The 24352-nt window shown below is 45.9% G+C and overlaps 1 protein-coding gene across 10 annotated transcripts in view; it reads right to left on the bottom strand.

The window, feature by feature from the left end:
- Window positions 1-10999: 10999 nt before the first annotated feature.
- The window catches only part of HUWE1 (HECT, UBA and WWE domain containing E3 ubiquitin protein ligase 1), a 430355-nt gene continuing 417002 nt past the window's right edge, over window positions 11000-24352 (bottom strand). For 6 of the 10 annotated variants that reach the window (XM_063936409.1, XM_063936416.1, XM_063936410.1 and 3 more), the window contains 15 exons: window positions 23917-24073; window positions 23669-23801; window positions 23353-23585; window positions 19513-19640; window positions 19035-19116; window positions 18777-18932; window positions 18457-18702; window positions 17826-17943; window positions 16151-16291; window positions 15639-15926; window positions 13856-13961; window positions 13247-13364; window positions 12664-12845; window positions 11766-11956; window positions 11000-11632 (listed from right to left, as the gene is read on the bottom strand). In XM_063936409.1, coding sequence (XP_063792479.1) covers window positions 11530-11632; window positions 11766-11956; window positions 12664-12845; window positions 13247-13364; window positions 13856-13961; window positions 15639-15926; window positions 16151-16291; window positions 17826-17943; window positions 18457-18702; window positions 18777-18932; window positions 19035-19116; window positions 19513-19640; window positions 23353-23585; window positions 23669-23801; window positions 23917-24073 — 2382 coding nt within the window. In that variant the 3' untranslated portion in view covers window positions 11000-11529. The remainder of the gene's footprint in view (window positions 11633-11765; window positions 11957-12663; window positions 12846-13246; window positions 13365-13855; window positions 13962-15638; window positions 15927-16150; window positions 16292-17825; window positions 17944-18456; window positions 18703-18776; window positions 18933-19034; window positions 19117-19512; window positions 19641-23352; window positions 23586-23668; window positions 23802-23916; window positions 24074-24352) is intronic. The other 4 variants (XM_063936412.1, XM_063936417.1, XM_063936418.1 and 1 more) reach the window with 2 other exon arrangements.

Below are 24352 nucleotides of genomic sequence, written 5' to 3'. Positions count from 1 at the left end.
AGGACGTCGGAGAAATGTGTTTTGTTTTCTACTATTATTAAAATTAAATTTACTGTACTTATGTGGATACTCTAACAGATTGGCTAGCAAAGTGGGAAAAAGGTTAACAGACAAGAGCGCATGCTCATCATCTAGATTTGGCATGGCCGTACTGTGGTTCCTCCGAGGACAGTTGCCAGATACGGTTCCCAGATCAGGACCCACACAGTTTGCCAAACTTACAGACAGTGATGGGGACATTTACATTGGACAAGTTTTTGAAAGGATTTTCAAACTGCATGACTGGCCTAAGCAGGAGTGGGTCAGATACCTAGTGTCTACTCTGCTTGGTGAGGAACATCGAGTTGTGGCAATAGAGCATGGTGGAGTAAGGACCCTCTTACAGCGATAATTTATTACTCCCGAGTTCAACAGTAAAAAGAGTTCCAGGACTTGACAAGAACCGTACAGCACCCTTGAGCAGTTCACCATCCAGCTGAGGCAGTATGTGGTGAAGTACTGTAGGTCAAGGGACGTGCCACCACGTCCCTTGGAAACCCTGATTGACCACATTTGTCAGGAGCAGTTTTATTGCAGGTGTGGCTGCTAGACTGGGAGCCACACAACCTAAAGGTGGCAGCCCAGCTAGCAAACAACAAACATATGGCAATTCATCCAAAAGGACAATAGCGTCTGACCAGCAGCCAACCCCAAAGGACTGTACAAACAGAAGTACACCCTCTTGTGCTAGTTGCCCCCCAAAACAAGCATCTTCCAACCCGGGTGCTTTTGGCCAGCAACCAGTCGATCCTGTCCCTAAAAAGTAATCAGAGACCACCAGAGCCTTGACTGGCCAAGAAGTGGGATGTGAGAAAATCGGACATCTGAGTGCTACTGCCTAGCGTGCTTGTTTAACGTGTGAGGATATCAAAGAGACTGTTACAACTCTAGTCAGTCCGATGTAGTGTTGCAAAAAGCAGGTGGACTCTTCCGAGTGTTACCTGCATGACCAAGGTGAAACTCCCAAAACATGTGGCAGCATCTGCAGCTGGTCCAATTTGGGCCCCTGCAGGCAGAAGGCTTTATTGGTCCTACTGCAGTACTGCACTGCCAGTTACCATGGTAGATGGACTGGAGTAAGAGGTACTCATGGCAACGGTCTACCTGGACTGACAAGCTGGCCAAGCATTGAGAGATGCTGCCATCATGGATTGCCTCCCAACTTAAGTTGACCTGGGAGGCGGAATCATTACCACATTTGCCCGAAGTCAAGTTTCCCGACTGCAGTTTACATCATGTGCACAAACACACCACAATGGCAAGACATCTGCCAAAGAAGCCAACCACAGCACCAACGAGCCCAATGGAAAATACTACAGCGGCTAATTCAGCACATCTACCCAACAAGCCTCTTGTAAGCCTACGTCCCCTAACACCACAGAGGATGTTTGTGTCCACTAGTTGTATCCAGTGAGGGTGCCCAGTGATGCACCTGTCCCTAATGATTTGCCAACTGCAGCGGTATGAGTGACCACACTGACCCCAACCAAACTGCCTCTAGTAACCATAATCTAGACCAGGGGTGGGGAACCTTTGGCCCTCCAGCTATTGTTGAACTACCCATATCAGCATGTCTTGCTACAGTTTTGGTATTTGGCTATGCTAATACTGTTGCAGGGCATGCTGGGATGCATAGTTCAATAACAGCTGGAGGGCCGAAGATTCCCCATCCATGACCTAGACGAGTCACTAGGGTGTCTCAACTTCGAAGGTGGGGTCGCAGGCATCAGTTTAGGAAAGCTCAGCTTGGACCCATCCCTGGAAGGCATACAGGGCTATGCTGGAAGCATCCTTGCCAGGATGGAGGCAGGAAGTGTAAATTGGCAGGAAGGTTTAAAGTAGAGTAGCCAGGTAGGTAGGACACAAACCAGACCGGGAACATATCTAACTGGTGTCCCCAACTAGCTTTCATGCACAACTGCTGTTGGTTGCCCACAAAACCACTTTACAGTCACCCAGATCTTGCGCTCTCCAGTGTTCATGTTTTTTCCAGGTCATTGCCCAGAGTAACGCCCTGAAAGCAAGTCGCTGTGGACATAGTAAGTACCATGCCTCTGCCCAGTAGATTGGGGAAGACACACAGACTCCCTTGGGTGTATGCCAAATGGCATTCAAGAGCTGGTGCTGTCTGCCATCACTGTGGAATAGGTAGCGGATGAGGGAGTAAGAAAAGACCGAGGTGGAAAGGTAGGTTTCCCAGGTTCTAGGGTGTTAGAGGAAAGTTGGGAGGGCAGGTCTGACAGATGCTATGTAGAAATGACAGAGGTGCACTGCCTGGGTCATAGAGTGGGAGGCGGCAGGGGTAGGAGTTAGTGGAGTTAGAGGCAACCATAGACTGTCCTTAGCCCACAACCCTAAGACAGGTTGACTAAGAAGAGAGTCTTTCCAAATCAGTGGACTGGGCACTTGCTTGTAAGTTGATTATTTCAGTCATTGAAGGGGGCTCTGTGCGGATGATGCAAAATTACGACCAGGGCATTGTGGTACAGACAAATGCTTAATTTTACAGACTAGTAGTAGTACTGAGCCAGGAGAAGCCCCTATGGGCAGGAGCACTCTGTGGCTTGATTGAGCAGGATACTGCTATGGCGGGAGGTGGGGTAGGCCACGATAGGAACAAGTTCTTGCCAATTATGTGTGCGCGCTGGTCATTGGATCAATTTCAACAGTCTGTGCGGCTGGTTCCCCACAGTGGTAATGGGCCAACAACCCACTTTAGGGGTAACTGAGCGGGTGACATTACTTACCAACAAGGAAGCCCACTGCAATATGGATGAATTGTTTAAGTCACCCCCCCCTCTATAACTACCCATTTAGCCCCAAGAAATTGCAGGAACTGGATCCAAACTGGACGAATCAGCAGGGGACCCAGCCTACATGTCCAAGATGGTGGCTGTGGCAAAGAGTAGGTTAATCCCTAGTGCTGCAGCACAATTTTCATATGAACTATCATATTACATGTACTGTAATGAATATTTTGTAATTCTACCGTTATATTTAAATCACCATGCGCAGTTGTAAAATTGGGGAAATGCTTTCATTTTTGTTTTTTTATATGTTGGCTATGCACTTATTTATTTAAGGGACATTCTCAAGTGAAATGGTAATTATCCTGACACCAGCAAGGTGGTTTGTTGGTGACTGAAAAAAACCTTTTCTTTGAAATGCACACTAGGGCATCTCTTGTGTCTATGTAAAATTACCAGCAGGTTTGAGGGGAAAAAACAGGATTTGAATTACCTACTGGTAAAACCTTTTCTCGTAGTCCATAGAGGATGCTGGGTCCAATTTAGTACCATGGGGTATAGACAGGTCCTTTGGAAGCCACTGGCACTTTAAGAGTTTAATAGTGTGGGCTGGCTCCTCTCTCTATGCCCTTCCAACCACACTGTCTAGAAACTGTGTCCGAGGGGACGGACATACTTCCAGAGAAGGAAATACAGAGATGTGTGAGCTGGTGTGTATCTCATCACTAACAAAAAGGAAAGCCAAGCTAACCAACTTGGAACGAGTCAGCAACGGCTGAACCAACAAACTTAACCAAGTAACAACGCAGGAATACGAAGCATTGGGCCCTCCGCGGACTACGAGAAAAGGATTTACTGGTAGGTAATTAAAATCCTGTTTTCTCTTACGTCCTAGAGGATGCTGGGGTCCAATTTAGTACCATGGGGATGTACCAAAGTTCCCAGTACGGGAGGGAGAGTGCTGAGGTTCCTGCAGAACTGATTGGCCTCTGAGGACCTAAAGTTTGGTCTAAGTATCAAACTTGTAAAACTACCCACACCAAGTAGCCGCTCTGCAAATCTGAAGAGCCGAGACATCCCGGGCAACCGCTCAGGAAGAACCCACTTTACGTCGAGTGGGCCTGAACAAATTTTGGACAAGCCAAACCTGCTGTTGAATAAGCATGCTGCATAGTAAGCCTGATGCAGCAAGAAATGTTCTGCTTAGAAGCGTTGGGATCATAAAGGACAAAAAGCACGTTCGACTTTCTGTCACAAGTAGTTCTCTTCACATATACTTTCAAAGCCCGCACAACATCCAGGGACTTTGAGGTAATCGAGGTGTCAGTAGCCACTGGCATCACAATAGGTTGGTTGATATGAAAAGCCGACACAACCTTTGGAAGAAACTGCCGACGTGTTCCGAGTTCAGCCCTATCTTCATGGAAAATCTAGTAGGGGCTCTTGTGCGACAATGCCCCCAGTTCAGACACACGTCTTGCAGATGCCAGTGCTAACAGTGTAACTGTCTTCCAAGTAAGAAACTTTACATCCGTCTCCTTTAAAGGTTCGAACCAATCCGATTGCAGGAACTGCAGCACCACATTAAGATCCCAAGGTGCCGTAGGAGGCACAAAGGGTGGTTGGATGTGCAGAACTCCTTTCAAGAAAGTCTGAACCTCAGGGAGAGCAGCCAATTATTTCTGGAAGAAAATGGACAAGGCCGAAATCCGGACCTTGATGGAGCCCAAGCGTAGGCCCACATCCACACCAGCTTGCAGAAAGAGGAAGAAACGTCCCAGTTGAAACTCCACTGTAGGAAACTTCTTGGATTCACACCAAGACACATACTTTTTCCAAATCCGATGGTAATGTTTAAACGTTACCCCTTCCTAGCTTGGATCAGAGTAGGAATGACCTTTTTCGGAATGCCCTTCCTAGCTAAGATCATGCCGTCAAACGTAGCCGCGGTAAGTCTTGATAGGTGTACGGCCCCTGTAGTAGAAGGTCCTCGCGAAGAGGAAGAGGCCTCGGATCCTCCAGCTGTAAGATTCCAGAAGATCCGCGTATCAAGCCAGTCTTTGCCAGTCCGGAGCAATGAGGATCGCCTGAACTTTTGTTCTTTTGATTAGTTTGAGAATCCTTCCATGAGTGGAAGTGGAGGGAACACATACACCGAGTGGAACACCCACGGAGATACCAGGACGTCCCACCGCTACTGCTTGCGGGTCTCTTGACCTGGAACAGTACCTCCGAAGCTTCTTGTTGAGGCGAGAAGCCATCATGTCTATGAGGTACACCCCACCGGCTTGTTAACTCTGTGAAAACCTCCCGGTGGAGTCCCCATCCTCCTGGAATAGATTGCGTCAGCTGAGGAAGGCCAGCATGTGCCTTTCTGCCCAGAGGATTCTCGTTACCTCTGACACTGCAGCTCTGCTCTTCGTTCCGCCCTGCCTGTTTATGTAGGACACCGCCGTCATGTTGTCCGACTGAACCTGAATGGCCTGACCTTGCAGAAGATGTGCCGCTTGTAGAAGGCCGTTGTATATGGCCCTTAGTTCCAGAACGTTTATTGCAGGGATGGGGAACCTTCGGCCCTCTAGCTGTTGTTGAACAACACATCCCAGCATGCCCTGCAACAGTTTTAGCATGGCCAAATAGCAAAACCGTAGCAAGGCATGCTGGTATATGTAGTTCAACAACAGCTGGAGGGCCGAAGGTTCCCCATCCCTGGTTTATTGGAAGGACAGATTCCTGACTTGACCACCTTCCTTGGAAGTTTTCCCCCTGGGTGACTGCTCCCCAACCTTTGAGGCTTGCATCCGTGGTTAGAAGAATCCAGTTCTGAATCCCGAACCTGCGGCCCTCGAACAAGTGAGGAGTTTGCAGCCACCAGAGGAGTGAAATCCTGGCTTTCAGTGACAGCCGTATCCGCTGGTGAATGTGAAGATGTGATCCTGACCATTTGTCCAGGAGATCTTCCGTACTGTAAAGCCTCGTAGGAGGCCACCATCTTTCCCAGAAGGCAAATGCACTGATGAACAGATACCCAGGCTGGTTTCAAGACATCCCGGACCACTGATTGGATCACAAACGCTTTCTCCAGAGGTAGAAAGACCCTCTGCACTTCCGTGTCAAGTATCATCCCCAGGAAAGGTAGTCTCCTTGTTGGCTCCAAATACTTTGGAAGGTTCAGGATCCACCCATGATCCTGGAGTAGTCGACTTGAGAGAGCAATATTCTGCAACAGCTTCTCCCTGGAAGATACCTTTATCAGCAGATCGTCCAGATATGGAATTATGTTCACTCCCTGTTTGCAGAGAAGGAGCATCATCTCCGCCATGACCTTAGTGAACACCCTTGGTGTTGTGGAGAGGCCAAATGGTAGGGCCTGGAACTGGTAGTGACAGTCCTGTAGTGCAAACCTTAGATAATCCTTGATATCCAGGGATACAAGGAATTCCCACTCCTCCAGACCTGAGACCGCTCTCAGAGACTCCATCTTGAACACTTGTAAGTATGGGTTCAAGGGCTTTAGGTTCAATATTGGCCTTACCGAACCGTCCGGTTTCGGTACCACAAACAGGTTTGAATAATAACCCCTGGTTTTTTTTTTTTTTAGGTGAGGTAGAACTGGAACAATGACATTTGTTTGTACCAATTTTTAAAAGGCTTCCTGCAGAATTGTACTTTCCGTCAGCGAAGCTGGTAAGCCTGATTTGAGGAATAAGTGAGGTGGGAGTACTTGAAATTCCAGTCTGTACCCCTGGGTAACAGTATCTTTTACCCAGGGGTCTAGGCACGACGCCACCCAGATGTGACTGAAATCTTTTATACTCGCTCCCACCTGCCCGATCCCCAGGCTGTGAGGTCCACCGTCATGCTGAAGACTTGGAGGAAGCAGAACCTGGTTTCTGCTCCTGGGAACCTGTTGGTGCAGGTTTTCTGAATTTACCCACGACCTCCTCTAAAGAAGGTGGGGGGACCCTTGGATTTTTTTAATTTTGCAGTTTGAAAGGACTGCAGCGTAGGATAAGATTTCCCAGCCGGTGCAGCTGCGGAGGGAAGAAAGGCTGACTTACCCGCAGTTGCCGTGGATATCCACGCATCCAGTGCTTCCTTAAACAGATCCTGACCTGTGAAGGGTAGATTTTCCACGCTCTTCTTGGATTCCGTATCCGCAGTCCATTGGCATAGCCAGAGTCCTCTGCGTGCAGAGACTACCATGGAAATAGCCCTTGCATTAAGCAGGCCAATGTACTTCAAGGCTTCCACTATGAAACCTGCCGAATCCTGTATGTGACATAAAAACAAGTCAATATCACTCCTGTCCATACAGTATCTAATTCCTCTAGTAATGTTCCTGACCACTTTACTATGGCTTTAGAAATCCACGCACAAGCAATAGCGGGCCTTAAGGCCACGCCTGTAGCCGTGTATAGTGATTTGAGCAGTCTCTAACTTGCGGTCAGCCAGCTCCTTTAAGGCGGTTGAACCGGGGACAGGTAAAACCACCTTTTTTTTTTGACAACCTAGATACAGAAGCGTCTACTACAGGTGGATTTTCCCACTTTTTCCTGTCCTCTTCAGGGAAAGGAAAAGCAATGAGAATTCTTTTAGGGATCTTAAAACATCCCTAATGGCCTTCAATCATCAGTTGCACCCCTTTAACAAAGGAGGCATCCCCCCCCCCCCCCCGCAAATCCCCATCACTGTCCCCTGTATCAGTCGGTATCCGTGTCAGCTTGCATTATCTGGGCAAGTGGACGTTTATGTGGGCATGTAGGTGGGTTTTTAGATGAAGTAGTGGGGGCCGAAGTCTGCAAGCCCTCCACAGATCTCAAAAATTGAGTCTCCCTCTCAGAATGCAACATCCTAGTTGATATCTGGGATATCATGGAATAGACTCCTCAGGAGAAGATAAACACTCTACAGCACAGGACACAGTCCTTGGTCATGGTAATGTGGGATATACACACTTACACACACAGGAAAATATCAGCCAGTTTCCCCCAGAGTACCTTCAGAGAGAGAGACACAGAGTATAAGGAGCCAGCCACACAGCACCCCTGTAGGCAATTATGATAAACTACCCTTAATAGGCTAATTAGTTGTATTATCACACTCCCCCCCCGTCTATAACCCTGTTACCACAGAGGTATATCTGGAAGCATGTGGAGGGCAGCGCTCCCTGTCAGCGTCTCCTACGATCTGCAGGGAGAAAATGGCGCTGGTGAGTGCTGGATCTGCTCTGAGAGGAAGCCCTGCCCCTTGTAATGGCGCGCAGCTTCCCGCACTAATGTTTAAACTGGCCTGAGGTTTTGTTAGTGTTAACAGAGTGATTAGCCTCTGTTAGCTGCTGGACCAGTGTAGGGTGCATTTGCGCTGGCTCAGGACGCCCCTCACAGCGCCTACACAGTGCGTTGCTGAGCCTAACCGGGACGCTGGAGCTGTACAAACCACATCTTTAATCTTCTGGCTCTGTTAGTGGGTGGCGGCCGTGCTACGGGAGTGAGCGGTCGCCTCGTGGGCTAACGATCAGCACCCTCAGCTCAGTGTCCTGTAAGCGGAGATAGAGAACCATTAACTCTTCAGGAAGTTGGTTCCTACTCCCCCCCTATGTCCCATGAAGCAGGGAGGCTGTTACCAGCAGCCTCCCTGTACCTAACGCAAGAAAATAATAAAACTAGAAAAACTCCTAGCAGCTCCCCTAGCTGTGACCGGCTCCTCCGGGCATACTTTCTAAACAGAGTCTGGTAGGAGGGGCATAGAGGGAGGAGCCAGCCCACAGTATTAAACTTTTTAAGTGCCAGTGGCTCACAAAGGACCCGTCTATACCCCATGGTACGAAATTGGACCCCAGCATCCTCTAGGACGTAAGAGAAAAACAGCAAACATTTGTTTTTAAGAATTTCCTGTACAGTACATTTGTGACAGTTACAGTATATGCCAAATTAGATTGTGTTTTAGGAAAGCAAACTGGTTCGGGTGGTATATGTATGAAACGAAGCAGACTTAAATTCCTTTGAAATGTACGATGTTTATTTATTATGAGATAGTTGCCCTAGAGGTCTGGAGCAGGGCTGTTACTTCTTGTATTGTGTGCCCTTGGCATACAAATAGATCCTGTGATCCCTGAATGTACAGTAGATATCCTCAGACTCTCAAAGGACTGACTTCTGTAACATCTGAATGCTGCGATACCCCCCCAAACACAATTTGCAAGGGGAAGTGTTTTTTTTTTCCCCCCCAAGAATTGAGCAATTAACATCTTGCCTTTAAGACTACTGTATCTTGTGACCAACAGAACAGCATAAAACGCTATTACATTCTCTGGCTGTTCTGGATTGAGCCGTGTCTCTCCAAGCTCAAGCCCTCTGCCAGCTAACCTGCACAGATTGGTCTATGGTGAGGGACCAGTAGGATTTAGCAGACACCAACCAGATGGTGTTGCAGCAATATGTCCACGCATATCCAGAAGCAAGCCGTTTCAGGTGGCAATGTAGAAGCTTGGGGGTGGCAGCGTTACCCGCCCACTACGCAAGTGGGAGGAGTCAGTAACAGGCAGTTATGACAGTAAGCAGGAATCCTCAAACATCCCAAAAGCAGTGGGATCAAAATAATCTGATTGCCTTGTGTAGCGAGGTCATCCTGTTACAACTTAAATGACCAGAACCTCAAATACAAAATAATTTACCTTCTCCTGGTATAAACTCAATCAATAAATTATAGAGGTGTCACTTAAAATGGCAAAGCTGGTGGCTGTATAAACCAATGTTATAATACAAATATAAAAAAGACACACAGAAGAGATCTGCTTTAGCCCAAAGCATTTCCAAATAACGAGGATGCATTTGTTTGGGGCTGTAATTCATCTCAGTGCCGTTTGCTACCAATTGCACTAAAGATAAACAGAATCATCGTTAAGAGAGACTGTTAATACTTGGAAGCACATTAAACTAGATGATCTTGCCACCAAAATTATTCACATCTGTGCAGAACTCAAGCAGACATCCTGAATAAGGGTAGCTCATTTTAAAGGAGTTTTACAGGGGTGTCCATTATACGTTCTTTTAAGTCATCTACACTTTGTATATATGGCTTTGAAGTGAAAAGGTATGGATTGAAAAAGACTTTAGCCAATAAAATAATTTACAACGCCAGACCAACCTCTTGTTTTTCTATACTCTGAACTTAAAGGTCTTATTTATGATAAAAGCTGTTGTAACGTTCTCTACATAATGCGAACATATTGAGGCTTTACAAATTGTATAAACAATAACAATATATGGAAAGGCAACAAGGGATATAACCCTAAAAGCAGAAACTGTCAAACCAGTCAGTGATTCTGGGTGTGAGATTTCGATTTTGCATCCACTGGTATTGGCCTTTTAAATTTACGGCCAGGCGCACCAAAAAAAGTGGCGACGTTCCACCTCATAGATTATCCATAACACTCACAGCTCTACATACTGACAAAGACAAATAGCTGAATGGCTTTCAAACTAAACCTTTATTTAACCACTTTCTTTTGCTTCTCTTGAATGGTCTAGCCGACGGTGCATTATTTTGTGCACAGCATGTGAGGCGTGAGCTAGGAAAACCAGGCCAAAATAAAACAACATTCTGGCAAAATGACCAAAATATCCACTCAAACCCCCCCCCCCCCCCCCCCCTCCCCCAACTGCTCGACAACCATAACAGCCACTTCTCTCCCAGTGTTTGAAAACTTGTAGGAAAACTCTTAAGTTAAGTCGTTTTTCTTCATCTCTTCCTTTTATTTTGATTTTAAAGAGAAATTCAAAAAAAAAAAAAAAAAAAACAAAAAAAAAAAAAACATTCAAAACAGAAAATCCTAGCAATCCAAACCTCAAAATCATGAAGGGGGGAAAAGAATAAATATTGGAGGAAAAAAAAACATATGAACCTTGGCTAGAGCATTTGATTTTCTTTTACACTTTACTGTCCCGTTGCAATATAATCGCCCCCCTTGCATTTCATAACGCAAGTTTTCTGTTCTCTCTATGTTCTCACAAACACAGTAGCTCGGTAACAGGAAAGAGTCTCTGCAAAGTCTAGAAGCAGCCTAGTATGCCCCACGGTATTTCCAACTCTTGTAGGCTGTGTCCTTTTGTTCCTGCTACTTACACAACCGCCATCCAACTACCCCTTCAAAACTTTCCCAAATTTGTTCAACCACCACCAGAAAGATGGGCACGAAATAAAAAACTGTATTGATAGGGTATTTCCATTCAGTGGTTTATTTACAGGTAAACACCTCAGTATTTTATTTGAAGCTGAAAAAAATAGCGTTGGAATAGTGGCTGTTTCATAATGAGTGCTCTAGTTTCCTCCTCTTCCATTGGTTCTTTGCGTTTTCAAATTTTTTTTTTCTTTTTGTAACCATTTTCACCAGCTTCTCTACCCTGCGTTCAGAGGTTTTTCTTTAGAAGAGTTGAGTGCATCAACTCATCCATAGGCAAAACTGAAGAAAAGCAAAACAGAAAAAAAAAATATATATATTTATATACTATATAATTTTCCCCCCTGCTCCTCTCCGTTCTCTACATTCCTCAGAGCAGTGTTTTCAAGTCTCAGCACAGCCAGTTCGCCGTTGGAAGGGAACCGGAGACAGACGGCAGCTTTTAGAAGGCAAGTCCCTCTTCCTTGATGCCAGCAGGGTGAGCGAGATAGATGCATGGCTTGGTTTTGCTTATTCTCTCTTTAATGTCCAGCAGTAGAAACCATACACAGCGGGATAATCCTAGGCCAGGCCAAACCCTTCGGAACACTCCTGAATGGCCAACAGCAGCATGTGACGTAGCTTTTCATAGCTCTCGTAGGCTGGAAGGTCCAACTGGTTAAAACTGAAAAGATAAATATTTTAAACTTTACTTGGCGTCTGTCTTCGTTGCAGAGCCAATATCTTCTCCACGGTGCTGGACCTTTCCCTCCCCACATAACGCAATAAGAAATAAATTATTGCGCATTGTTACTTACCACGTGTGGGCCGAAGGCAGCCTGTCTGTGGATCGGTCATCTCGGTGTATCTGGAATTTTTGGATGCCGTTCATTCCCTCTAGAGCTGCAAAGCCCTGCAGGGGGACCTTGGAAGTTCCAGTGACAAACTGAAGAAACTTGGCTCTGTCTGCCTGGTCAAAGGAGCGCAACGCTCTCCAGAACCACTGAATCTGTAATGGAAATGAAACCGTGACGTATTACACTAAACAAGAGGACCAGCTAGCAGTAATATAAACTCCAGCTGCATGCTCATTACTGGATTTGCATAATGCAGATGTGTCCTCGTACATCTTTGCTTCAGTCGCGTGAAAGCACCCCTCTTGGCAAGCCAGGTCCCATAAGACTCTGCTAAGCACAGGGCGTCTTTTTTGCCACAAATGAGTCTTCCTCACAACGTGATGCACAAGGACACTAATTTATTATGACACTTGTATATCTATGTGCGACTGAGGCGTAATATGATGCAGCAGCTTTTTTCCAATACAAGTTCTGGTGTGCTCAGTAGACAGAGCCACATACAGATATACAAGCGTTAGTTGACTCCTAAATACTAGTATTTTTTTTTTTCCCCACACACAAAGTGCAGTTGTCTTTTTCACTAACCTGTGATGTCCTGAACCAATATTTTGCCAGTGGTTCTGTATGATGAGCCCACTGTTCTCTGCTCCATACTGATAGGCTCGGCGTCCACCTAACCATGCTATTTAGTGATATTAAACTGATAACTACACAAGATCCTGAGAAAATAAATGCTTCATGGGGACTAAATACCAGACACAAGCGTAATACACCCTATGACCTACATGACATGAAAATAATGAACCGATTCCAGACTGCTGGCTCGAGTCTCATAACCACCATGCAGCGGGAATCTCACCTGTATCGAGTTCGACTGGTACTTGTGATATTCGGTATTGGATTTCAAGTCATCAATATCTATGGTGGGCAAGCCAGAAATGAGCAACTCCAGTTCCTGCTCTGTGAATATGGAGATGAGACGTTTGGGAATAATTTCATAGAAACCCTCCAAAAAGGCGGCCAACTGCTTGCGGATTGCACCTGAAAGTAGAAGAGTAAGATGAATGCTGCGTGCCAAACAGTGCTACAAATATCACAGCTTGGCTGCCATAGGTTGTGAAACCGCAAAAAGCTGATGTGATCTATGAAATGATAACTGCAAGAAAACAAATATGCTCGGCAGCAAAAACCAACTGACAGTGCAACAGCCCTTTCACACTCAGCAAATAACTTGGGATATTGCCGGGCCAAGCCGGTGTGACCCAGGTCCAGACTGCAGTATGAGAACAGTTTCAGCAGCTATGACACAGCTTGAAAACAGTGTTCAATAACCCATGCTGTACCTGGGCATTCAGTGTGAAAGGGGTATAAAAGATACATAGCAGGCCTGTCTGGGAATAACACAGCTTCAGTACATGAAACATTTCCCAAGTCTTGCATACCTGTCATCTTCATCTGGCACACAAGGTGAACATATTCCTTCTTGTTATCTTCTGTAACCAGAATGTTTGCACCATTGGGCTTTAGGTCACGGACTTCACAGACACCAAATTCCTGAACCTGCACGTATCAAAGAGGGGACAACTTTGTCACATGTAACGCTTTGTATGATGGCTACACATCTAGACTGAGATCTGGCTATACTTGTTAGATACAATTTGAGCAGGTCGTCTTTAGATGTCCAAAGAACAAAAAAAAACACCAAAAACCTACAGCCTTTGGCAAACCTCTAGGAATAAAAATGATATAAAAGGTTATCTAATGTCATTCTAGGGTAGAAGACTTATGGAGGAGGAAACCTTACTGCTTAATATGTAAACTAGTGACAGGACCTATAAGACTAACCTTGTATCCACAATGCAACAAATATAACTACTTTGAAGAATATTCGCTTCCATTTGTGATAAGACCTACCAACGTAGCCAAATAGCAGCTCAACGCTGCTTGCCACAGAAACATAAGGCCACACTCTAGGAACGTACATGGCTAGAACATCAAATTATCAGGAACGTAATAGGTTTACCAATGACTGCTGATTTGTATTTTCTTACCTCAGTGCTGAATGTCAAGTCGTACCCCAGTGTGGAGACATCGTTCTCAAGCAGATAGACTAATCCCTGGTAGAAGTGATAGTCTTCACTCTCCATGTCTGTGTATCTATAATGCACAAGTCAACATTTCTAAGTGTGAATGCCACATACTCTCTGGTGATGAAAGTGTTCGGTTAACCATCAATCAACTCTCGGTATCTTATGCTAAGCATAATGAGCTGGGTGTATGTGTATCAAAGATATTAAACCAGTGGTTCCCAAACGTATTCACTTCATTCTTGGCACCCCTAGGCCAAAAAAGTAATACCCAACTTTAGATCCCAACAACTAAGTAGCTGTTCGAAAGCACACCATTAACAAGATGCTAGCAGTCTGGTGGATGGTGCCATCAAATGGCTTTGATTGTAACGAAGTTTTGCTAATGGATGGAGAAGCGGTGAAGAGCACACAGCAGAAGGTAAGTGTGGACCGGAGAGTCGAGGTGATGCAGACAGATGGTACTGAGCGCACAATACAAGAGAGACACAAGTGGGGGGGGGGGGGGGGTTGTGAGGCTGGAGACACACTGGAAGAGGGGTGTAAGAGCTGCAGTGTGCACATCTAGAGGGTCTACAGGACACTCCAAGTAGCACTGCAACATTGATTCTGGCAGGGTGCTGGTCCAGGGTTCCTGCTAGCCAGATGCAGGGGCAGTGGATGAGTGGTGGCACCGCTCGCACACCCATAGTCACAACTCTAGTAAATATACAGCTTATTTAGCAATCAAAAATGTCATTCTAAAAGAAAAAAAAAAAAGGGCAAATATGGAATGACATTAAATTGATATTCGCAATAAACCATCTCATGGCTTCAGACACTGGGGGTAATTCAGAGTTGATCGCAGCAGGAAATTTGTTAGCAGTTGGGCAAAACCATGTGCACTGCAGGTGTGGCAGATGTAACATGTGCAGAGAGTTAAATTTGGGTGGGTTATATTGTTTCTGTGCAGGGTAAATACTGGCTGCCTTATGTTTACGCTGCGATTTAGAATTCAGTTTGAAAACACCCCACCCAAATCTAACTGTCTCTGCACATGTTATATCTGCCCCCCCTGCAGTGTACATGGTTGTGCCCATCTGCTAACAAAATTGCTGCTACGATCAGGTCTGAGTTATGCCCACTGTTCGCATCACAGACTGTCACTAGCATAAACATAGGAGAGACTTTGTTCAATCAGGAGTACAGGAGTCACTGGTAAGTGTAGGAGAAGAGAGAAGTGGAAAAGGGGGCGGGGCTACACAGGCTGAGACCATCAGGACTCATTTGGAGGTGTAGGCGGGGCCACAGGGCTCAAACAATCAAGACGGACACTGGGAGGTGGAGGAGGGGACGGGGCCACACAGTTCACAATGAAGACACGGAGGTGAAAGAGGGGCTTCGTGGTTCAGACAATCAAGACTAACACTGGGAGGTGTAGGCGGGGCCACAGGGCTCAAACAATCAAGACTGACACTGGGAGGTGGAGGAGGGGGCAGGGTTGCAAAGCGGACCATCAACGAGAAGCCGGCTGTGCCGTTTACATGGGCATAGGATATGTAGAAGGCATTGCGAGGCCAATCCAGAAGACCATCCACCTGGGGCACCAGCGCATTAAACCAGATGTATCTATAAAGTGTTCCGAGGTTAATATTTTCATCTGAACACGGACTGATTTATAATCAGACATGGGCTTTAACACCAATAACTATTACAATTCTAGCGATTACTGAGCCTGCAATCCCTGGACTGACCACACTGTACCCACCTGACTGATTTTCCCAAGATGTGTTTATAAAAGGACCGCGTGAAGTAGCACTCCAACAGCCTGTTGTCGTACACTGCTTTAGCGACTATTCGACCGACGAACTTGAAGTAGCTGAGGTGATTCGGGTTGCAGTGGGAGGAAGGATTGATTGTGTAGGTGACTCTATCCCCAGGCGACGTCCGGAACAGAGCATACATAGGATTAAACATTTCCCTGGAGATGATCATGTACCATTCTCTCAGAAGTCCACCAGCATCCTGACCTTCTTCCCCCTCAAACACTATATACCTATGAAAAGGAGAGACAGCATAAATATTTACTGGCAATGAACCTTCAAACAAAATCTACACACACCCCTGTAACTACATAGAACTTCTCAGTCCATGCCAGAGAACTTGTGTTAATTCCCGAGTGGTGAGTTAGGATAGTGTGACAACCCCACACTTTAGTGACAATCCAGATAATTTAGGAGATTTCATAATGTAACACTCCAACATCGCAGCACCACTCACAATCTGTTCTTCATTTCTTCTGGGGATTTCCGATGTAGCTCCCGATACGAGTCTTCAAACACATGGTCTCGTCTCACATGTACAGCCATGTCTTCCTTTCGCAGCCCTTCGTCCAGCCGCTCAAGCTCCTGGCGGAAATATCTGTTGGCAAAAAACATTTAGGGGTGATAACATTATACAACTGAAAAGCAATGAAAACTTTAGGGCTAGCACAACACATTACTTTCACAAGAAAAGAATATGTTGACTGCATGCTCCCCAATAGTCTGCTTCAAACAAAAAAAAAGAATTCAATGTCATGAATATGCCTATCTTCACAATTTAGAGGCATGTAAAGGTTCATTTTTGTCGCTGGAGTATACACTGTACGGCAAATGAGAGTCGTGCTGTCCCATGTCTCAGATTGCCATCAGTGTTACAGGTAAGTCAGAGCAGCAGTAGGAAAGAGTCGCGTCAACACATTTCGTTTCCATCTATATCCTGGTAGCGAGACTCATTACTGTACAATGGACCATCACTACAGGTCAGGTGAAACAAGTGCCATCTTAATTCTCTGGAGGAACAATACCCTTCAGCGACTCCACTACAGTTACAGATATAGGCAGATCTAGGAGCAGGGTGGAATAAAATGATCCAGCGATTTCAGTGATGGTCACTCTAGCAGTAACTTTGGAGGAAGGCATGCCTTACAAGCAAACTAATAAAAGATTGCTTGGCGCTATTAACAAGCCCAGTGTGGCTAAAACATTTAGGAAATCTGCTGACTCAGTGGAAACAAATCCACTATAGGAAACGCAATAGGAGATCAGGGGAATAAGACCATGCTGATAAAAAAGACAAAAACTATTTCCTTCATTGCCCGGTAGCTTCAAGTGCCCCTTTTCCATCTGTGACTTTTCTAAGAGCTGCCACATTCTGGATAGGTATAGCCGTGGGTCCTGGACAAGTATGATATTGTGGTATCCACCTTAGGAGGGGACTCCTATGCTTCTATATCTTCACCAGGGAGAGGATAAAGTGACTATAGTCTGTGGGAAACCTCAAAAACTTCTCAGTTTTAGTCCATGAGTCACAAAGCCTACTCCTATCCAACTAGAATCTGTATCTAAGCACAAGGAATCCTCTAAGTCCGAATTCACGGCCATTTTACTTTCCTCCACAGAAGAAAATCTGCAGTCTGATCACGTTTATGGGGCCTTTCTGTGCAGGTGGACTTAAAATCCATAACGGGACCTCTGCAAAGCACTACTGGAAACTCTTAACCACGGGAGCGTTGTTGATGCCACTGAAATTTCTGGTCGTTTAGAGAGTTGAACAAGTAAAATGAAGGAAAAAACACACTAATCAATGCTGTCATAGGTAGTACAGTGCAAATGCAAGTTAAATTGGTGGGCACTTAAGGCAAATTAGATCTGAGAAAATAGAAAGGAGAGGAAGAAATGCAATTCTTGTGAAGAATTTGAACAAAAGGCCACTCTTGTACGTGGCTTTATATCCCCATCGGCAGTGTACCCCAGAGAATGTAAGAGAAATAATCTTTAATTAGAAGATTTAACTATTTGGACAGCAGGACATCAAATCGGCCTTTATGGTGTAACAGCCATCGCCATCAAAGTGAAAACCGGCATAAAAATGGACATCCTTTGCCTCAAAATGATTTTTGCATGTTACTTACTTGCGTTTGACATCAAAGTCCAGAACTCTGATATAATCCACAAGTACTGCAAAGGGTCCGTCAGCCAAGTGAGTAGTGGACTGCCTGAGTATTTGATTTAACACAGTGCGGTGTGTCTCTATAAAACAAAAAGGAAGGTCAATAGAAATATAAAAAAACTCCAATTCGTTCCAAACAGACTGCATAATATTTAAGGAAATACGCTTATTTATCTGCATTACCACCATTACAATATTGTTCACGCTAGCCTGTTTTAGCAGGACGCAGCGCCCAATTTTTTTAAGGGCAAAATCCACCTTGCTCTTTCAGCGGCACCCTGTTAAAACAGCCTGCCCGCTTCCCGCTCTCACAGCGTGTATAGATGCCGTGCCCATCCATTTATCCAAAAAGCCAGCACGCCCCCAACAGTGACGCTGCCAGCTGACCACGCCCCTTTAATGGGGTTTTTTAGAGCCACGCCCCCTTTTCAGGGGCACACAAACGTTCACAAGTGTCCCCACAGACCAGCATCCTGCCTTCACAAATTCCTAGGGGGGGGACACTATCACAAGAGTACATACATGAAAGGTGAGGACCAAATTTGGTTACGATTTCCATTACTGAATTAAATCAAATAATGACAGTGTCCTACCTGCAAAGCGTAGGAACTTCTGTGTGTCGGGAGGCAGGCTAGATGAGATGTGCATAGATGAGGGTTCCCTTGAAAAGAAGGGATCTAAGGAAGAAGGTGTGGCAGGGGTGAGGGGAGCTGGAGATAAGGGTGGGGGCTCATCTTTTATGTGAGATAGCTGGCTTTCCCGGGTGTCCCGTACAGGAGGCTTGCTTTCTCTTTCTGTTGCATGGACCAGGAAAAAGGCTTCGACGGCAGGCTGGAGAACTAGAGAAACAGAGCGGTAAATCTACGCGCAATCACCAAATGTATGTTCGAAACAGGCCGAGAAACGCCGTTACCTAGCACAGCATGCTGGTCATGAGACTCCTCCAGCTCTTTCAAACATTCTCCTAACATGTCCCACAATTCATCCAGACTCAGCTGCTCACTCAGCAGGGGCAACTCCGGCAACCTCTCCTCCTCTTTCTTTTCAGCAGCCTGAGAAGCTTCGGAACCTAGAAACAAAGAAAAGGTCTCTACTCTGCTGCTGATCCCCAGTAACATGGGCCAATATTATCCAACATTAATCCAAGCCCATTAGTTTACTGTACACTGACCAACTGACTGAGTATCCTGTGTGGCGGGTGACGGCTGGTCAACATCCATAGGAGACTCCTCCCTGCGTGTAGAACCCTCCGCCTGAGTAAGATAGGGATGAGTTACAGGAATGGTTAACACAGCTGGGGATAACACATGGATGTGTAGAGATGAGAAGAGGTAGGTGGCACATAAAAAGCAGCACAGTATGAGGCCATGCATTCCACACAAAGCACTCTTCTTGATTGCAAAAGCTAGGATCTTCCCTTCAACAGCTGAGTCGGGGAAAAACATGCAGAAGGCAGATGAGAAGATAAGCCGCAACCATGAAGCACAGATACAGACACGATAGACTTACAAGCAAGTGGGAAGGGGGATGGGGAGGGGGAAGAGATTAAGGGGTGTAAAGGGAAACCAATCAAATATAAGAGACAAAAACTAAGACAGGAGGAACAAATTAAGGATATATGTTCTGCCAGCGCCAGTCATCATGCTAACCGTTGCAGTTTGCAGCTGTCTCCGCGCCCTTTGACCCTCACGTACCATTTGTATAATGGCATCAGCCTCAGCCTCCAGCTGTTGCACAGCTGCCTGGATGCTGCTAGCCGAGGCCAGACTGGCAGCCCCTGCAAGAAGACGACAGCAGTAAGGAAATGTTGTCCCGCATCATGCGCTTCGGGACTCACAGCAAACAAGGCCCACAACTAACAGGAATTCATCCATGGGTAGACGGCCCTTATTTCAGCAGTCGCAGCCTCCCCACACATTTAAATAGATCTCACTCATGCTCAGCCAGTGGCCATTTCATTTAGCTGGAGAAATGCACTATGGGGTATATGCAATTGTGGTCGAATTCCCGAAAATGTCGAAAAACGGGACATTTTCGCCAAAAAAATAATAATTCGACAATGCAATTCAGTACTTTCCATCAAAAAAACGGACTTTCCAAATTCGAATTTTTGAAATTCGACATTTGTCAAATTCGACATTTCAGCAATGGTACAAATGCGGCAATTCGCCAAAAGTATATTCAATTGAAGTTTGGAAATTCGACAACAGTGCTTTTAGACAGTAAATTCGTCATTTTCAATCCGCCACACTTTGGTGGCGGAATCGAATAAAAAATTTTAAAAACATGTTTTTTGTGGTGTTTTTTTAATTGGTAATAGCATATCTATTTATATTAGAAGGGATTAGGTACTTGGTTTGTCTATTTTGGAGGCACAAGTATTATTTATATATTTTTTAAATTATTATTATTATTTTTAAATGGAATGGTAAAAATCAGAAAAAAAATGGCGTGGGGCCCCCCCTCCAAAGCATAACCAGCCTCGGCACTTCGAGCCGGTCCTGGTTCTAAAAATCCGGGGGGGAAAAATGACAGGGGATCCCCCGTATTTTTAAAACCAGCACCGGGCTCTGCGCCTGGTGCAAAAAATACGGGGGACAAAAAGAGTAGGGGTCCCCCGTATTTTTTACACCAGCATCGGGCTCCACTAGCAGGACAGATAATGCCACAGCCGGGGGTCACTTTTATACAGCACCCTGCGGCCGTGGCATTAAATATCCAACTAGTCACCCCTGAACGGGGTACCCTGGGGGAGTGGGGACCCCTTCAAATAAAGGGGTCCCCCCCAGCCACCCAAGGGCCAGAGGTGAAGCCCGAAGCTGTCCCCCCCATCCAAGGGCTGCGGATGGGGGGCTGATAGCCTTGAGAAAATTGAAAGAATATTGTTTTTTCCAGTAGTACTACAAGTCCCAGAAAGCCTCCCCCGCAAGCTGGTACTTGGAGAACCACAAGTACCAGCATGCGGGAGAAAAACGGGCCCGTTGGTACCTGTAGGATTATTTTAAAAGATCCGGACACTGGATTGAGGAGAGTATAATTTTATTCACAGGTACACGTGGATTCTACTTGGACAAGTGGACCGAACGTCGTGTCAACATAGGTAAGTATGTGTGAAATAAAGTTGTACTTTCAAGGTGTGCGTGTCCTGTTTTTATTTGGGTATTTTTCCCCCAGTAGAACTACAGGTACCAGCGGGCCCGTTTTTCTCCCGCATGCTGGTACTTGTGGTTCTCCAAGTACCAGCTTGCGGGGGAGGCTTGCTGGGACTTGTAGTACTACTGGAAAAAACAATATTCTTTCAATTTTCTCAAGGCTATCAGCCCCCCATCCGCAGCCCACGGATGGGCGGGGACAGCCTCGGGCTTCACCCCCCTGGCCCTTGGGTGGCTGGGGGGGGGGGGGGGACACCCCTTGATTGAAGGGGTACCCACTCCCCCAGGGTACCTTGGCCAGCGTTGACTAGTTGGATATTTAATGCCACGGCCGCTGTATAAAAGTGACCCCCGGCTGTGGCATTATCTGTCCAGCTAGTGGAGCCCGATGCTGGTGTAAAAAATACGGGGGACCCCTACTCTTTTTGTCCCCCGTATTTTTTGCACCAGGCGCAGAGCCCGGTGCTGGTTTTTAAAATACGGGGGATCCCCTGTCATTTCCCCCCCCCGGATTTTTAGAACCAGGACCGGCTCGAAGAGCCCGAGGCTGGTTATGCTTTGGAGGGGGGACCCCACGCAATTTTTTTCGGGTTTTTTACAGTTTTTTAAAAATCGGATCACAATCCGTCAAATCGGCCGTTTTTCGACAGCGGGACTGTCGAATCCGTTTTTTATTGAATATGTTGAATTCCGGCACCCACTTGCCGGAATTCGACGGTCGAGTTGTGTCGAATTAAAAAACGGGCGAAAAATTGCCGCGATTCGCCGGTAATTGCATATACCCCTATATATTAATAAGTCTCAATGTATTACAATACGCAAACCTATCAAAAGCAGACCCCCACCCCTCTTCTACACACAACACCCCACTCACCACCAGCTATACCCAGAGTCCCAGTGTCTTTCAGTGGAAGTAGGGGAAAAATGAAAACAAATTAATCTGTCACTTCCCACACTTTAAATCTGTTCCTGTCCATGAACCAAACACAACACAGATTCCCAAGGCACCCTAACTGTCCAAATTTTAATTATATACATGCTTGAGCACAGGTGTCTTAACCACTTGCCTGGCATGGTCGCATCAGATGCGACCATGCCTGCAAGCGCTCTATCTGACCTGGTCGCACAGGATGCGACCAGTCAGATAGAGAGTGTTAGCAGCGGAGGGAAGATAAACTTCCCTCCGCTGCTGCTGTCAGGGGGACCAGAAGGTCCCTCTGCCTCCCTGCACTCTCCCCCACTGATTGCGGTGCTGCCGGTCATTGCTGATCGGTCAGCATGGCAGGACCCCCCCCCCCTCCAGCGGCTGCAGACAATGGCAGCCGCTGGGGAGAGTAAATAAACCCTCCCAAGCCACCTACCCCTGTATACCTGCAGGCTGTCCCGCCTTTCAAAATGAAAGCCGCGATGGTTGCGATGTTCCCGATCGATGTTAGGAAAAAATATATTTTTAAAAATAAAAAATAATAATTTTTTTTTTTTTTACTAAAATCATTTGGGATAGGGTTAGTCATGTTCTTCACCTAATTCACTAAAAAAAAAAAAAAAAAAAAAAAAAAAAGCAACAATTTTGTGGTTAATAAGCACCTCAGTCAATTTGATTGAACCATTTGTGCTGAGCCATGTATCTCTTTCAAACCTGGACCGTTGGGGTGCCTTGAGGACAGTGTTTCGGAACCTCTGCACTATAAATAATGTTAAGCAGAATACCATTTACCCAGAACCCCTGAAGAAGCCAAGCACCATACTGGTGAATGGGCACTAGGTGTAACTCTGTAGTATTGGCAAGCAAATAGGTGTCCAAGAGAGACATAACGAATGAAGACAAGCTTAAAGATGACACTGCTACTCCTTGAAGACCGGGTCACGGCACCACCATGCGTTGCATTTGCAAATGTCACTACAATGCATCAGTAAAATAATGAAGATACATTGCTATAAAGCAGTGGTTCTCAAACTCGGTCCTCAGGACCCCACACAGTGCATGTTTTGCAGGTAACCCAGCAGGTGCACAGGTGTATTAATTACTCACCGACACATTTTAAAAGGTCCACAGATGGAGTTCATTATTTCACTTGTGATTCTGTGAGGAGACCTGCAAAACATGCACCGTGTGGGGTCCTGAGGACTGAGTTTGAGAACCTGTGCTATAAAGTAAATGCCAAAAACCTGAGCTCAAAGGTGGTTCAAACACACACAACATGGGCCCTGGACAAAGATGGTTAAACAGATGAACTCCTGTGAACATGAACTAGAAAATAACACACAGCAGCTCCTCATTTTGCTGCTTGCAATTTTGGTATACTGAAGTCAAAAGAGCCTTCAATCAAATCCCACCTAGTCTGCTGGTCTGCTTGGCCTTCTTGTTGGCTCTTCGGGTGTCATCTCGGAGCTGGATGATAACCTGCAGTACTCGCAGGAAAAATTTTTGTGTGGAGGTCTTTGACGTCAGCATTGACATTGAAGGTAACTGGAGTTCTCTGCCTCCCAGCGGTCGCTTTTGGGAGGCCACGATAATCACGTTCTCTGCAATGTCAAACCTAGATCGCAGAGACGGGGTGGGGAGAGACCTAACAATTTAGATTGAATTATGCCCCGTACTTCAAACAAAGCCGACTGTGCACAATAAATCGATACAGGACCTCAGACTCACCTGCTCTGCATCTTCCCCTTTGCCTTGGTGTTGTGAGGCTGTTCCTCGGGCATGCCATCAGGAGAGAGGGCCTCGCATTGGGCACGTCTCTGCTGATCAAGATTATATTCTCGCAATTCCGCTAATAGGGTACCTGGGAGTGAAGACCAAGAAAGATTACAATCCAATCGTTCTGTCAGAATGCTACTACTGACACCTATGTGTCCAACTTCCCCTGTGCCCATAAGAGACTCCACTTCTTTGCTTACCTATCTGTTTACACAAAGTGTAGCCCAAATGGTGGGCCCCACTGAGCAGCAATTTCAGAACAGTGTCCCGTGTCCCAGTGTCACCTCTGGATAGTTGTAATAACACATTAGCTGCATCCTCTAATCCTTCTTCTGAACATGAATGAGAGGTCAGAACCTTGAACAGAAGGGAAACAAACAGAACGTCATACTCTGTGAAAAACCAATGGCCATTCCTTTTCACTCACCGGAATAGTGACGAATGCTGGTGCGTGATATAACTGCAGGTATGGATGACCGGCTTAACATTTAAGAAGATTTTGATACTCAAACATTGTATTCAGCTAACTTAACATGGATTAATACTTATTCGTAATCCTTTTAGTTGAGCCGCAACAGCAAAAACTCCTCGAATTGAAAGAGGGTACACTGCCAAAATGTAGTTCTGACAGGCTCT

The sequence above is a fragment of the Pseudophryne corroboree genome, chromosome 8 (assembly GCF_028390025.1).
Source record: "Pseudophryne corroboree isolate aPseCor3 chromosome 8, aPseCor3.hap2, whole genome shotgun sequence".
NCBI classification, from domain to species: domain Eukaryota; kingdom Metazoa; phylum Chordata; class Amphibia; order Anura; family Myobatrachidae; genus Pseudophryne; species Pseudophryne corroboree.
The sequence above is the reverse complement of the archived record's forward strand: the minus strand, read 5'-3'. Positions and strand labels throughout refer to the sequence as shown.